The sequence below is a fragment of the Podarcis filfolensis genome (genome assembly GCF_964270895.1).
Source record: "Podarcis filfolensis genome assembly, chromosome: 15".
Taxonomy (NCBI): Eukaryota; Metazoa; Chordata; class Lepidosauria; order Squamata; family Lacertidae; genus Podarcis; species Podarcis filfolensis.
Window position 1 is genome coordinate 32,445,412 of NC_139618.1, and position 16,218 is coordinate 32,461,629.

General features: G+C 45.4%; 1 protein-coding gene across 1 annotated transcript in view; it reads right to left on the bottom strand.

The window, feature by feature from the left end:
- The window catches only part of VSIG2 (V-set and immunoglobulin domain containing 2), a 28,196-nt gene extending 17,413 nt beyond the window's left edge, over window positions 1-10,783 (bottom strand). The window contains exons 1-4 of the mRNA XM_083589006.1: window positions 10,606-10,783; window positions 6,884-7,047; window positions 3,095-3,302; window positions 1,311-1,469 (exon numbers count right to left, since the gene is read on the bottom strand). Of these exons, the coding sequence (XP_083445132.1) occupies window positions 1,311-1,469; window positions 3,095-3,302; window positions 6,884-7,047; window positions 10,606-10,672 (598 nt within the window). The 5' untranslated portion in view covers window positions 10,673-10,783. The remainder of the gene's footprint in view (window positions 1-1,310; window positions 1,470-3,094; window positions 3,303-6,883; window positions 7,048-10,605) is intronic.
- Window positions 10,784-16,218: the final 5,435 nt, after the last annotated feature.

Here is a 16,218-nt window from a genome sequence, read left to right on the forward strand (position 1 = left end):
GCAGTCACACAATCAATCAATCAGTAGCTGAACTGGGTTCCACACAGTCACAGAAACAAAACAAAAAAGCCACAAAAACGCAAAATAAATAGTAAAAACAGACAGACCTCAGCGTAACACTCAAAACAGAGGTGTGGCACTCAATTCAGAAGCATAACACTCAAAATGGAGCATGTTTGGCTTCCAAAGAAAGTTTGCAAACTGGAACACTTACTTCCGGGTTTGCAGTGTTTGGGTTCCAAGTTGTTTGAGAACCAAGGTACAACTGTATTTGTAAAATCAAATAAAAACGATTTTAAAAATATATATTGCTGGACCCAGTTCGTTTGGAGGAATTCAATGTGGCACTCCATTTGATCAGTGTTTCCCAACCTTTTTCCAACCATGGCCCCCTTCCGACCTCGTTTCCTTCCTGTGGCTCCCCACCCTGTCCTACCAGTAGGACGGTAGCTATTTAAATATTTTGTTTTGCAAAACATGCTTTATTTTTAAAAAATAATTTATACAAAATACAATTACATAAAATGATAGGAACATAATGAAATATTACTGAAGCAGAGAGGGAAACCTGCAGATAACAGTCCAAAAGCATACCCTCCAACATTTCTCCAATGAAAATAGGGGTGTTCTATTCCATAATACTAATTTTACTGTTTATACCCCACACATCTTACTGGGTTGCTGCAGCCACTCTGGGCAGCTTCCAACATATATAAAAACATAACAAAACATTTTTTAAAACCTATGCAAGGCTGCCTTCAGATGGCATGGTGGTTGGAAAACTCCACACCCTTCAACACTTTTCTGGTAAAAATAGGGACGTCCTAAGAAAAAAGTGGGACATTCTGGGATTGAATCAGAAACTGGGATGACTTCTGTAAATAGGGGACTATCCCTGGAAAATAGGGACCGTTGGAGGGTCTGCAAAAGGCGCACAGGGAATTCTGTATATATGGGAGAATTTTAAAAAGCAAGTGGTCCTCAATGACCTGGTGCAAGAAGATATGCCGTTTACCTTCCTGCCGCAGTGGTACCTGTTTATCTACTTGCACTGGTGTGCTTTTGAACTGCTGGGTTGGCAGGAGCTGGGACTGAACAACGGGAGCTCACCCCGTTGTGGGGATTTGAACTGACAATCTTCCAATCGGCAAACCCAAGAGGCTCAGTGGTTTAGACCACAGCACCACCCGTGTCCCTGCACATCTATCTGCATTACCCTGTTGGTAAGAACGAAAATTGCACTAATGCAGTTTTCCTTTTCCAAAGTGTTCCTTAATAGTAATGTATGAAGAGAGCAGTTATTCACTTACCTTGCACCATATTGGACAGAGGTAGCGGAGTCTTGGTATCCAGCCGTGTCCAGGAATAAGTTGGCGAAGGCACGCCTTCGGAAGAATTGCAGGTCAGGCGGGCGTCTGAACCCACGGAAGCAGAAATGGTCCCTTTGCACACTGGAGTGGATGGAGGCACTGTTGGGGGGGGGAGAGAGATAATTCAGTGCCAGGACACATAGAATCATAGAATTGTAGAGTTTGCCTTTAAATTTATTTATTTGGATTTTCAAATTAAAATTTTACAGAGATATATCAGACATAAGTCATAAAGAGGAACCAGTCCCGACTAAAGAAAATTGGCAAACCAAGTTAATGGACTATGCTGAAATGGCGAAACTAACTGGAAAGCTCAGAAATCAAGAGAACGAGAAATTTAAAAAAGAATGGGAAATGTTTATTTTGTATTTGCAAAAGTATTGTAAACAGGTTAATTAATACATTGGCAGGATTTAAAGAACACTTGTAATTTTAGAAATAGGACAGGAAATTTGAGGTAAAATAATAATAATTTGGATAGAAATGCTATGCAGTTAAAAAGAAGATTTAAGGAGCCAGGGTGGGGGTGGGGGAGGGAAGACACAAGATTCAGAAAATCCCATTTTATGGATTTGACATTGTTTTTGTGTACATTTTTCTTTGTTTGTGGTTGTTATTGTATTTGTTATTGTGTGTCTTTTACTTTGGTTATTTTTGTTGAAAATTTAATAAAAATATTATATAAAAAAGGAAGTGGATCAAAATGGACAAAGCGCCCTTGAAGGCATGCTCCTGGGCCCCCATCCGCACTATACATTTAAAGCAGTATCATACCACTTTAAACAGTAGGGGAAAGCATGTGATGTATCACCGTAATAAATGTTAAACTGAACAATCGTGTGTTCTTGGCTATTTGCGTGCAGGGAGAAAGGGACTGGGGGCTTTCAGATGTACCCCTTCCCATGGAAACCCAACACACTCTGAGGGGTGTTTCCAGGGTTCGGGGGCGGGGAGAGAATGTACTTTAAATGTATGGTGTCTATGCATCCATAGAGTCATAGATCTGAAAGGGGGCTTGTCATCTGTCTGGTACAATTCCCTGCTAACTTCACAAAGTCCAAGGGCGAGAGCATCCCCAACAGATGTTTGTCCAGATTCTGCTTGAAGATGTCCTTTGGAGATTAAGAACCACCTTCCTTCTAGGTAACTGGTTCCCTTGGCGAACTGCTCTTAAACTGAATACATTTCTCCTTATACATAACCAAGTTCTCCCTGCCTGCAACTTAAACCCATTCAACCGAGTGGGTTAACTTAAACTCAGCTTAAATCCATTCCCCACCCTGCCCTCTGGGGAAACGGAGACAAAATGTTTGGCCTGCTTTCAGCCTGGCTGCAGGACTGCATCCCTTCTATTCAATTGTTATGTACTGAGTTGAATAGGATCCAAAATGCAGCAGTCTGATTGGTCCTAGAACAATAGGATTCAGAATGCAGCAGTCTGATTGGTCCTAGAACAATAGGACCCAGATTGCAGCAGTCTGATTGGTCCACAGGAGCCACCCAATCCAGCTCCAGGTGGAAGTGAATCCGCAACCTGATTGGCCTACAGGAGAATCCCGGAATTAGCCAATCACGTGGGGCCCAATGTGTAAATAATGTATATAAAGCAGACATTCTGGGGGAACTTCCATTCCTCCTCACCACTATGAGCTGACTAAAGAGCATGAAATCCACTCTCAACTCCGAGTATATTTCATCAATGTTAAAAGGGAAATGGGACTTACTTAAAACTGTGAGCTGGATGAACCCAACGCTAGTTCCATAGAAGTCTGGGGGATTGTTCACCTCGCAGATATAGGTGCCGGCATCGGATGCGTGCAAGTCAGTCAGTTGGATGGAAGCATCACCCAATGTGGGAAGATCTTGAAGGAGGCTTAGCCGTTCACTCTGGGAGCCTGGTTTGTACAGCTTATTATTTGTAAAGTAGAGAATCTGTAGAGAGAAGGGAGGCTACGCTGCATAAAGGCACCTCTTCAGAGATACCTGGGTGTATCTCTAACCCGTTGATAAACCCATGAGGTTACTTGAAGGAAAGACACGTTTAACATGGGCTGGTAAACCTGTGGCACTCCAGCTGTGGTTCTCCACCTAGATCTTTGGTTGCGTTGCCACCCAACAACATCTGGACAGCATCAGGTTCCCCATCCCTGACATACAAGCTATAACTGAATCATGCGCTGGAAGTTAAAATAAAGCTGCTACTAAAGCCTGCTTATTTGAAAGTTAACACCATTAAGATCAATGGGACTAACTTCAAGTAGATACATATAGTGGATATTACACATAGGCAGCTATGACAGATTATGGCCTTGCTACATCTGTGCCACACATTTCTTATACCAGTAAACAGTTGTGGCACCCTAAAGAAAGTTGGGAACTGTCATTTGTTAAGGGTTCTGAAAGTTGCTAGGAGACCCTGATACCCCTCCCAGAGCTACAATCCCCGGAGTTCCCTGTGAAGAGAAATTTAGTGACTCGGAAACTACAACTAATCCAGAATGCGGTACCTAGACTGGTGACTGGGAGTGGCCACCAAGACCCCATAACACCGGTCCTGAAAGACCTACACTGGCTCCCAGTACATTTCTGAGCACAATTCAAAGTGTTGGTGCTGACCTTTAAAGCCCTAAATGGCCTTGGCCCAGTATACCTGGAGGAGCATCTCCACCCCCATCGTTCAGCCCGGACACTGAGGTCCAGCTCCAAGGGCCTTCTGGCGGTTCCCTCACTGCGAGAAGTGAAGTTACAGGGAACCAGGCAGAGGGCCTTCTCCGTAGTGGCACTTGCCCTGGGGAACGCCCTCCCATTAGATGTCAAGGGAATAAACAACTATCCGACTTTTAGAAGACATCTGAAGGCAGCTCTGTTTAGGGAAGTTTTTAATGTTTGGTGTTTTATTGTGTTTTTAATATCCTGTTGGGAGCCACCCAGAGTGCTGGGGAAACCTAGGCAGATGGGCAGGGTATAAATAAGTTGTTGTTGTTGTTAAACCACTTGGAAAATAAGGACCCCCTAACAACTGCCAGCACCCATAACAGACTACAGTTCCCAGGATCCTTTGGGGGAATGCCGTGACTGTTTAAAGCTGTATGCATTCAACGAGAGTACAGTAGTGTCTACCTGTGTACACAATCGCTGAGCTGTAGAAACAAACTAGTGTACACACTTTCACACATCAGCATGTGTGGGGACAGCTTATGTTTGCATTCAGTGTAATGTGTGAACAGTGGCGTAGCGTGGGGGGTGCCAGGGGTGCCGGCCGCACCGGGCGCAACATCTGGGGGGGGCGCGAGTCCAGAGGGAAGGGACAAGTTCCTTCCTCCGCCGGGCTCCCCGCCGCCGCCGCCAGCCTTGCGCCCTAGCGCGCGCGCCCCCCCCGCCGCCGCCGCTGCGGCTGCGCTCCACTCACTGCTCGCAGGAGGAGCAGCCGCTGCAGCAGCGCCGACGCCGCCACCGACGCCTGGCCGGGCACCGGCAGCCTCCGCACCCCGATGCCGACGCCGGCGCCATCCCCTCGGCCCAGCCACAGGCGGAGGCTGCTTCTGCCGACTGGGAGGGAGGAGAGCTCCGAGGGGCCTCGACGCGCCCTGCCCTCCCCAAAACCCTCCGAGAGGAAGCCGGCGGGCGGGCGAGGGTCTCCCGTCGGAAGGGGGCGCCGCTGGCTCCGGCTCTCAGCGCAAGTCTCAGCCGCGGGGGAGGGGGGGCGAGGTCGGAGCTCGGCTGGAAGCCCCCGGACCCGGCCGGGAGGAGGAGAGGCGCTCGCCAAGCCCGGATCTGGAGCGCCTCGGAGCGCGGGCTCCACCTACAGCCCAAGGAGAGGAGGGGGCGGGGAGGCGCCCGAGGGGAGGGGGCTTCGGCTGCCTCGGCCCGCGGGGGCTCCGCAAATAATAAATTTAATAAATTCCTGCTGAGCCTTTGGGGGGGTCTTTGGCTCCTTCGCTCGCCCCCAGCCCCAGTGGCGTAGCGTGGGGGGTGCAGGGGGGGCCGGCCGCACCGGCCGCAACATCTGGGGGGGCGCGCTCGCACTCGAGTGCTAAAATCCACGGGTTAAGGGGCGCAAATTACTTGCCTTGCCCCGGGTGCTGACAACCCACGCTACGCCACTGTGTGTGAATAAGCCCCTAGATATAATCCCAAAGAACATCACTGCACAACCTAATACCCATTCTATAAGGATCAAGTGGCGGTTCTAGAATAGCGAGCTAACAAAGGACGGAATCATGGTTAGCCTGTTGGACTTCAGTGGGGACACCTGTGGTCAAATCCCTGATCAGTCATGAGGGGCACTGGGTGACCTTGGACCAATTGATGCCTCTGCCTATCCTTCCAAAGAGAGGGATCATGTACCAGCCAAGGCTACACTGGCCCTCTATCATCACTGAGACGTGGGTGGCGCTGTGGTCTAAACCACTGAGCCTCTTGGGCTTGCAGTGGTTTGAATCCCCGCGACGGGGTGAGCTCCTGTTGCTCTGTCCCAGCTCCTGCCAACCTAGCAGTTCAAAAGCACACCAGTGCAAGCAGATAAATAGGTACCACTGGGGCGGGAAGGTGTTTCCGTTCACTCTGGTTTCCGTCACAGTGTCCTGTTGCACCAGAAGTGGTTTAGTCATGCTGGCCACATGTCCCAGAAAGCTGTCTGTGGACAAACGCTGCCTCCCTTGGCCTGAAAGCGAGATGAGCGCCGCAACCCCATAGTTGTCTTAGACTGGACTTAACCATCCAGGGGTCCTTTACCTTTTTTTTTTTTAACCTATCACTACCACCATCCTGAAACTCACAACAACTCGCAAATAAATGCAGCTCTAGCAGATCACATCATTACACCTGCTGTGAAAACGCTGTTGCTACTCTAGCAGTTTGCCCAGAGGACCACCTCTTGGAGTTAGAGACTGACTCCAATGCTAGAACTTCCCATCTCATCTGCTAAATGCAGCTTGTCTTCTCTTCCTGTTGATCAGCTGGAGAAGAGCCTGACTCTGAACTTAGGCATCTGAGAAATCTCTTGAATCTTATCCAGCCAAACCTTTTGGGAGTTGGGTAATTTTGGCAGTTTCTGTTTATAGCTCTAGTTCTTTACATTCTTAACCCTGTGAATGTGTACTCAGAAGTTAGTCCCACTGTTTTCAGTGGGCCTTACTCCCTAGAGTGTGTAAGGTTGCAACCTCAACAAATTTCAGACAAAGGGTTCATACACAGTTTTCTGCTTGACCTCCAATTTGTAGGCACTGTTCCAAGTAATTTTCCTTTTGCCTATCTCCCTCCTCAGGGAAAACCCTCCTTTTAGTGCTAAATCAGAGCAAATGGCAATCAGGAGAAAACCCAAATTGCTATTTGCTCTGACTGAGCACTAAAGAGTGGTTTTCCCTGGAAGAAAGCAGTAGGACAATAGGAAGCCCAATGTCCTCCTCCCCCTCCATTTTTTTTTTAACTCCGAGGTTAGGTTGGTTGAGATCAATACATTCTCCTTATGCAACTTTCATTATGGGTCACACCACGGCCCCCCATGCCTTCACCTGTTTCCCTTGGTCAGGAGGAGTTGAGCCGGGGGCAAACCTCCATTCAAGCACAAAGTTTTTGTCGACAGACGTTTTGTAATGACATGGCAGCTCCACACTTGAACCTCTCTGCTGCATGACTGGATCTTGTGGTACAGTCACCTCCACACACTCCCCACAGCCTGCAGGGGAAACGAAAGAAGAAGCTCACCAGTTTGATCATTTCATCTTTTGGATTACTACAGAGGAAGTTGTGCCCCCCCCCCAATGTTGTTGGGATTTCAACCTCCATTGACTCCAGGCAGCATAGCCACAGGCTAGGAATGACTGGGTGTTTTAGTGCAGAATGAATGAATGCTATATTTATTGTTAAAAGCTATAAAGGTAAAGGCACCCCTGACCGTTAGGTCCAGTTGCGGACGACTCTGGGGTTGTGGCGCTTATCTCGCTTTACTGGCTGAGGGAGCCGGCGTACAGCTTCCGTGTCATGTGGCCAGCATGACTAAGCCTCTTCTGGCGAACCAGAACAGCACACGGAAACGCTGTTTACCTTCCCGCCGGAGCGGTACCTATTTATCTACTTGCACTTTGACGTGCTTTCGAACTGCTAGGTTGGCAGGAGCAGGGACCGAGCAACAGGAGCTGACCCCGTCGCGGGGATTCAAACCACTGAACTTCTGATCAGCAAGCCCTAGGCTCTGTTGTTTAGACCACAGCTCCACCCGCGTCCCTCGGTAAAAGCTATAAGCCATCACAATGTATAGAATACAAATAATTGATTTAAAACTGAACAACAACAACAGCAAAGCAAACATACAAAAATGCCAAAATCACACCTGCATAAGTTAAGCACTTCACATCTCACACTCCCCCTTATGATACTTGCCTTGGTGCCTAGCTCTCAACTTAATTGCAGCCAAGGCAAATTTTGCAACCTGTCCACTAATAAATACTAGATATAGGTAGGTAGCCGTGTTGGTCTGCCGTAGTCAAAACAAAATATAAAAAAAATCCTTCCAGTAGCACCTTAGAGACCACCTAAGTTTGTTCTTGGTATGAGCTTTCGTGTGCATGCACACTTCTTCAGATACATGGAAACAGAAGTCACCAGACCCTTATATAAAGTGAGAGGGTGGGGAGGGGTATCACTCAGAAGGTTGGTGGGAATGGGTGGTTGGCAGATAGGTGTGGTAAACCTGTTGACGACTGTTAACGACTGCAATTGGTCTTACAGGGAAAAGCAAGGGATGAGATGGCCAAAAATAGCTGTATCGTGTATAATGAGATAAGAATCCAATGTCTCTATTCAGACCAGGTCTCTCCATGGTTTTAAGTTTGGTAAGTTTGGCTAGAGATTTGCTCAAGGGGAGGTCGGTTGGAAAGAGAGCAAAGGGTGTAATCGAGGAATTTTTGTCTAGGGGATGTATATAAAGGGCATTGTAACAAATAGTGTTGAATGTCCTCCATGTCTCTTGAGTCACAGATGCAGCCTTTGGTACACAGGGGCGTTAGTTTTAGTTCAGCAACACTTGTAGGGTATTTTATTTTGTGTTTTATTCTGTGAATTGTCCTGAGATCTTTTGATGAAGGGTGGTATATAAATTTAATAATAATAATTAATAATAATAGGGACACAGGTTCCGCATCCCTGGATTGTTAGCATCTTCATATCTCTGGTTGTTTTTATTTTTTTGTAAATCCTGTATCAAGAAACTGCTAAACACACTTTCAGGTTGCTTGTTCAACTCACCCTATCCCTGCAGTAGAGGGATGAAAAAACCTCTGGCTCCCCAGATGTGCTGAACTACAACTCCCATCAGCCTCAGCAAATAAAGCCAATGGCCAGCAGTGAAGGGAGTTGTTGTTCAGCAACATCCAGAGGCCAAAGGTTCTTCACATCTGCAAAATCCAGAGGTTTGCACACACATGCAAGCACAAGGCACCGTCCCAGCTGAGGGACACGTTCCAGCCAGGCAAAAATCGCTTGAAGAAGCAGCAGTACCAGTGAGCGATCTGGCTTGGGGAGATGATATTGCCAAGCAACTATCCCAGTGACCAGATAGAGATGCCTGCAGGACTGTGTTGGACGCCTTGGCCCATGGTTCCCCACCTCTGATGTACCTAGTAAGCTAACAATAAACGGCTTTAGATGGTTTACTAGAATTGACGTGGTTCCTGTAGATTAGCTGTGACGCAAAGATACTCAGCCACATTTACAATCTGGACAGGCATCGCCCTGTCCATTCTCAGAGACTTGAAGCCCTATGCATGGTTAGTGATAGGAAGCAAGTCCTGTGGCTTTCAGGACATAATGGTCTCTTTTTTATGTATAGTATTTTTTATTGGTTTTTACAAATACAAATTTATAGCAAAATTATTTAAATAACCATTCTCTGAGGTTCTCTGAATCTCCAGACTTCCTCTCGTCCCCTACAGCGGTCCTTATACCAATATTTACAACTACAGTCCATTTTCCATAGTTTTTGTACTCCTGAATTATCTATAATTTCGTTACTTTACAAGTGAATCTTAATAGTCCAGCTAAAGTTTTAATTTGTTTACAATGGTCTCCTAAATAAATTATAAAAATTTCCCCATTCTTTTTTAAAGTCCTTGTCTTCTTGATTCCTGAGTCTCCCGGTTAGTTCAGGGCATAATGGTCTCTGATAAGTGTGGTTACGACTGCAGCAGTCATGCATGCTAGGACTGGGCAGAAGGTAGATTGTGGGCAAATCTCTGGTTGAATTGAAGTAGGTCGGCAAGGACTTTTTGAATTGAATTGAAGTAGATCGGCAAGGACTGTGAGAAAAGTACATTGTTCATGTACGGAATAACGGCGGCCAGAATTTTAGTAGCAAGAAATTGGAAAAACACAACAATACCCAACACGGAAGACTGGCAAATCCTAATGGTAGAATATCTGCAGCTAGCGAAAGCGACAGGAAGAGTAAGAGACCAACTGAAACAAAAAGTCTATAAGGATTGGAGAATCTTTAAAGAATATTTAGAAAACTATGGAATAAAAGGAAACATCTTGGCAGAATTAGACTGATCCCTGTATTGTATAAATATAAGTTCGTAGGGAGGTAAAAAGAAATTATATAAGAAATATGTAACTGTGCAGTATAAAGTAATGGATAGATAAAGTACAGTGAGATTAATGGGAAGTCAGTTTTTAATTTCTTCTCTATAAATTTTATAATTGTGTTCAGTATCAGGAGTATATATGATGATAATTATATTAATCTTCTTGTATCTTATAGTGTGGTGGTTTGTTTGATTTTTCTGTTATTTGTTTGTTTGATTGTATGTTTGTTTACTTGTATGTACGTCTGTTTTCTCATAAATGTATTTATTTTAAATTAATAAAGATATATATTTTTTAAAAATAAAATGAAGTAGATCTTCGAGGACTTCTGACTTTGAGTTGTTTAACGATGGTGACAACTAAAAGACTCCCCGCCCTCCCACACACACTTAGGCTGCTAAAATGAAGAAAATTGGGGTGGGGGAGTTGTAACCGAAAGTGGAGGCAGGTCTACTCAGAAGTAAGTTCCAGTGAGTTCAATGGGACTTGCACCCAGGCATGTGGGTATAGGTCTACAGCCTTTCTCTCCAGAGAGTTAGGAATGCGGTGGAAGCAGGTTCCTCGGTTTCGTTTTTGTTGGGTTGGTGTTGGTTAAATGTTCCCAGGTGTCAAAAAAAGGTCATTTATGTATGCTACTATCTTAGGTACTCACCAAAGATTGAGATGAGAATCAGGCTGCAAGAGATGGAGGGAGTCAGGAAAATCACCGTGAGAGCCATTGCTCTGCTGGGAGGCTGTCACTTTTGGTGCAAAAGCTGAAACTCTACTGAGACTAAGCAGGACTGTTTTTTTATCTCGTACGTGAGCTAAAACAAACAGCCGAGACGAAAGTTCTGAACCACCCTCAAGCACAGGAGCCTCCCTTGATGCGAAAGGGTGGAGAGGTTTCTGCTTAGTGCTTGCTGCAGCTTAGGGGCAGTTCACACAAAGGATGGAGGAAAAATTCAATTCAGCTTGCCTGTAAAGGTGTACCTACCCAGTGCTTTTATTTTCTAGAAAAATAGGTTCCGGTACTCACCGTGAAGTTGTTACAGTATCTGCCACACTTTACATCAACAACAAAAAGAGGTACTGGTACTGTGTACATTTGAGTACCCCCGGAAAAAAGCACTACCTAAACTGTGCTTTCCCAAGCAATATGTGAACTGAAACACATTCTTCAAAATCTGCACTTCTCTGAATTTTGCAGTACAGCCAAGGACTGTGCGCAAAAATGCATATAGTGTGCCTTTAAAAGCATGCTTTATATCAGTGACAATAACACAAAAAATGCAACGTATTAGGGGAAATTGCTTTGCCAAAACATTGTATATTAGGAGACATTTGCTGGTGAATTTTCACGATGACTTTTATTTTTATAGAAATAAAAAAATACAACCTGATGTGGAAAGGTGGAGAAATGAACTTGAGATTGGAAATGGACAGATTTATCCATCTGTAGTTCACAAAATAAGAAATACACAGTGGGTGCTCACAATATTGCTATTGCAAACAATAATTTCCTTTCTTAGTTCCCTATTACAAAAGGTCTCTAGGAGCAAAGTGAAATGATTTTGTTTTCCAAGCCTTTTCCAATTCCAAGTATTTTGCTGGCACAGCTACACATATCTTCACTATTTAATTTGCTCTCTCTCTCTCTCTCTCTCTCTCTCTCTCTCTGTGTGTGTGTGTGTGTGTGTGTGTTTAGGTTAATTGTTATTAGAATTTTTTTATGCCAATCTTTTGATTATTTCACTTTCAAAGAACAAGTTGTCATGCAAACATGGGAAAACAAGGTGCAAAATGTTTAAAATGTATTGACACGGCAAGGGAAATGCAGACATCACTCAATAACTCTCAAGAGTTTATCCAGTATACACCCAGCATTACATAAATCTGACCCCGCATTTTTGATAGGAGACTGTTGGAATCCAGATGATTTAAAACACCCACCCACACCCACCCACATACCTGTGATTGGGCCAGGTGTGTGCACTCAGTTTAGTCCTTACGGGCATCTTTCAGAGTCCAAGTAGCTGCATCCTCTGTAATGGACAAGAGGTAACCTAGGAAGAGAAATATCATGGGCTCTTGTAGCTTTGACTGAAACCAACAGTGAAAAATTGGGATATGACTTCTCTTTAAGGAAAAATTAACAGATATACAAGAGACAGAAAGAGAAAGGAGTTGCTGCACTCTGGAAAGACAAGACTCCACCACTTTCACGTTATACAGGGCAAATTGGTTCTCCTAGTTGACAGTTGAAGTTATATGTGCAGGGCTCAGATTGGCTTGTGCTTGTGACGTCATGAGACATGGAGCTTTGCAACAATTTAAAACTTTACTCCGATCCTACCCTCAAACCTCCTCCCCAATAAGGCAACAAATGAAATCCTGATTGCTTAAACATTTCAGCTGGTGGCACCAGCTGCCCCCTTCATGGCCACTGTCCTGCAGCTTGGTTTGACTATCTGAATGCACACTGCCTATGAAGAACAGTCAGAAAGCAGTTAGAATGCTGTGGTCCAAGGGCAGATGTTTTCTTGAGGATGTTCTTCTATTATCATTTTAGTTCCATTGGCTCTTGGCCTGGTTCCGAGTCTAATTGAAAGCGCACTTCAAAAGCCTTAAATCAAGGATGGGGAACTTGTGGTCCTCCAGATCTTGTTGGGTGACAACTCCCATCAGCCCAAACCAACAGGAATGAGGGGAGCTGTGGTCTCGCAAGAGCTGGAGCACCACAAGTTCCTGATCCCTGTCCTAAATCATTTGGGAACCATCTGCTCTGACATCACCCTACCTGTCCACTGTGGTGTTTTGAATCTGCTCTGCATCCTGTCACCGCCAGAAGCATCATTGCTGAAAACATGGATCAGGACTTCTTTGGTTGCAGTGCCCAGACTGTGAAACTTCCTCCCCTGGAAGGTCCTTCTGCCCTTTTCCTTGTCAGCCTTGTGGCATCTAGATGTCAGGGCTGGACCATGGCTGGGAGGTAGACATGAGTCAGGAGGTATGGGACAAACTAGTAGTCAGCAAGCAGGAGCAAGACAGCTGTCAGGACTAAAGGACAGCAAGGATACAGGAAGGCACCAGAGCTCAGGAAGAAGTTGTTGCTTGAATGAGGAAGTCATCTTCTGCTCCACAGATCCAGTGGCCAGTCTGAATGAGTGGATTCAGGAGGCTGCCACCAGCAACTCAGTTCTGCTTCCCCTGTGCAGTTTGGCAGCATGCAGATGTTCCTTTGTGCGCAAGTGTGTCGTGGGGCTGTTTAAAAGCCCCTTTGCAAACACCCCTGTGCTGCTCTTTAAACCTTGCAGGAGCTGACTGCCCCACTTTTCGACCACACTGGACCACTCTGGCTGGACTGACCAGATCCAGGGTTGTCTCTCAAACCAGTGTAGCTGGCAATCTAGGTCCAGTGTGCATCCGTAATATTTTCCTCCTGTTTAATCTGGAGTTACACTTCCCAGAAAAATCCATTGTTGGGGGAAACCCCTCCCCCCAAAAGCCTCTTGCCAGCACCTGATTGCAATGTTTGAATGACCTGCTTACAATATTAAGGCCCCACCCTTGCAGTGAAGTTATTAAACTGAATCATCCATTTGCATGCTCCTGAACTTAACTAGATGGCTGTTCGACTCCTACGCATAAATGCAGGCTTCAGTGATACATCTGGGGTTTTTTAATTGGAAGCAACAGAAAGTCCCGTTTATTGACTCTGCAAAGGAAATACAGATCAGACTGGGAGATTAATTATTAACAGAGCTGTCAAAAGAATCGGGCGGCACCTTCCCAGCACAAACACTATTCTCCAGATAAGCTGAGAACAGGGCTGAGGACACCTTTCGCCAAATGGTTCTCCTAGCGCCGTGATTCCTAAAATGGGGCCCACCCCCACGGGGGGGGGCAATTTAATTTTTAAGGGGGGCGATTTGATAATGTTTAGTCCAAGTTAATGGCCTTTTAGGCTTCCTCCATGTGAATAGGAGTTCACTTTTTGAATAATAAGGATTATATGTCACTGGGGGGGGTCAGGATTTTTGAGGTGCTTAGGTGGGGCATGGCCAAAAAAAAAAAGGTTGGGAACCACTCTCCTAGCGCATCTTACCAAATTTCTCCACAGAGCACAAAATAGGGTACCCGGACATTTAGCTGTTGCAGGATTGGCTGTTTTGGTGAAATAAAAAATTAAGGTCTTATATGTATAATAAATGTTCATGGATTTGCCAGGCAAACATGTACATAAATGTATGGGCCACATGTCTGTGGCAGCACAGGAGGGCAGTCCTGGAGCCATTTTGGTTCCCAAACTGACCAAATGTTTTCTCTGCAAGGTCAAAGGAAAATGGAAAACCTGCCTTAAGGGTATATCTGTGTGTGAATAGTGTGTGTGAATAGTGTGAGCCTGTGACCTGGCCCAGGAACTAAGTATTTGTCACTACAAAAGACTGGCCAGGCTCTCCAGGGTATCCAATCAAGTAAGCATTAACAGGTAACCTGTCAGACAGGAGATAAACAATGCACTCAGATTTCTGTTGTAGACCGCCCTTTCTGTGATGTAGATATGATGTTTCTGGGGGTGGTCTTGAACTCCAGGGCGGGAAATTTAAAATGTCTATATAAGGGTGGGCACACCTTTGTTCGAGTTCCTCCTCCTCCTGCATGTGAAGGGGGCACCCTGTTGCAATAGTTCAATAAAGATCAGGCTTACTGGCTGCTTTGCTTCTCAATATTCTGGCCTCTGTTATTTTCTCCGACTGATGGAGAACCTGCAAAGGACTCTGTACGGGCTCTTGTGTCCCCCATAAGGGAATAAGGGCAGATTTTCGCTTATTACAGTGGACATGGGTGCAACATGAAATTTGACTTGACACATTTTGGCGTCATACCCAAGGTTATGAGTTCGAACAGGGGATCTTTCTGTGACATCTGGATCAGGTGGCATTGTGAAAGTCCTGAACCTGTGACTGGACTCAAGTAATGGGCTGGATGACAGCCAATAACCTGAATCCCAGCGAGATGGATGCTCTGCATTCGAGTGTGCCTAGGTCGGGGAAATTGTCCGTTTGCTTGTTCTATATCGGGTTGCGCTCACTCTGAAAGAACAGGGGCGCAGCTTTGGGGTTGCTCCTTGATTCAGCATTGCCTCTGGAGGCTGACGGTCTTATGTGTGTGCAGAAGTACCTGCTGTCAGCTTTGGCTGGTATGCCAGCCACAATGGTGGTCTAAGCCCCAGTAGCTTATGGACCCAATAACTGCAATGTGCTGGGGCTTCCTTTGGTTAGGAAGCTGCAGCTGGCATAAAACTTTCCTGTGTGGCTGTTCTCTGGGGAAACCTATGAACAATTTATGACACCCCTGTTAAAAGTGTTGTAAAAGGTAAAAAAAAGGAATGAGCCCTGGACGGTTAAGTCCAGTCAAAGGCGATTATGGTGTTGCAATGCTCATCTCACTTTCAGGCCAAGGGAGCCGGCGTTTGTCTGCAGACACCTTTCTGGGTCATGTGGCCAGCATGACTAAACCGCTTCTGGTGCAATGGGACACCGTGATGGAAACCAGAGCACACAGGAACGCTGTTTACCTTCCCGCCACAATGGTATCTATTTATCTACTTGCACTGGTATGCTTTCGAACTACTAGGTTGGCAGAAGCTGGGACACAGCAACAGGAGCTCACCCCATTGTGGGGATTCGAACTGCCAACCTTCTGATTGGCAAGCCCAAGAGGCTCAGGGGTTTAGACCACAGCCCCACCTGTGTCACAGCTGCCACTTTGCTACTGTGCTAGAGTCAAAGTTTTGCTACAGGTATATAAAACCCTGTGCAGTTCCAGACCAGGGCATTTGAGAAGCTCTCTCTCCAGCTAAATCCCAATCTGGTCACATACACTTTTAGCAACATTGTGCCAACAATTGTCGATATTTGTTGAAAATTTTTCTTTTCACCTAAGCCTTCCCAAATCAATCTATTTTATTTCTGCTGTTTTTAATTCCTGCCAGTTTTTCTGTTTTAGTACCTGTCTAGGATCTTTAAGTGATTCCTTAATAGTTTAGTTAGTTTTGCAGTTTGCTCAGCTGGGTTCAGAATTATTTTCAATTGCCCTCTTAAAGCATGGTTTCTTATGGAAATCATATGGTTGCAGTTTTATGTCAGACACCTTTCAAGGTCATTTACCCTGAATATTTAAAATAAATACATACAGTAAGAATAATGAATAAAGCAATCTGCTTCAAGGTGGAACTGCTTTCATACACAACAGGCCACAGAAACAAACACTTTCCCCAAAG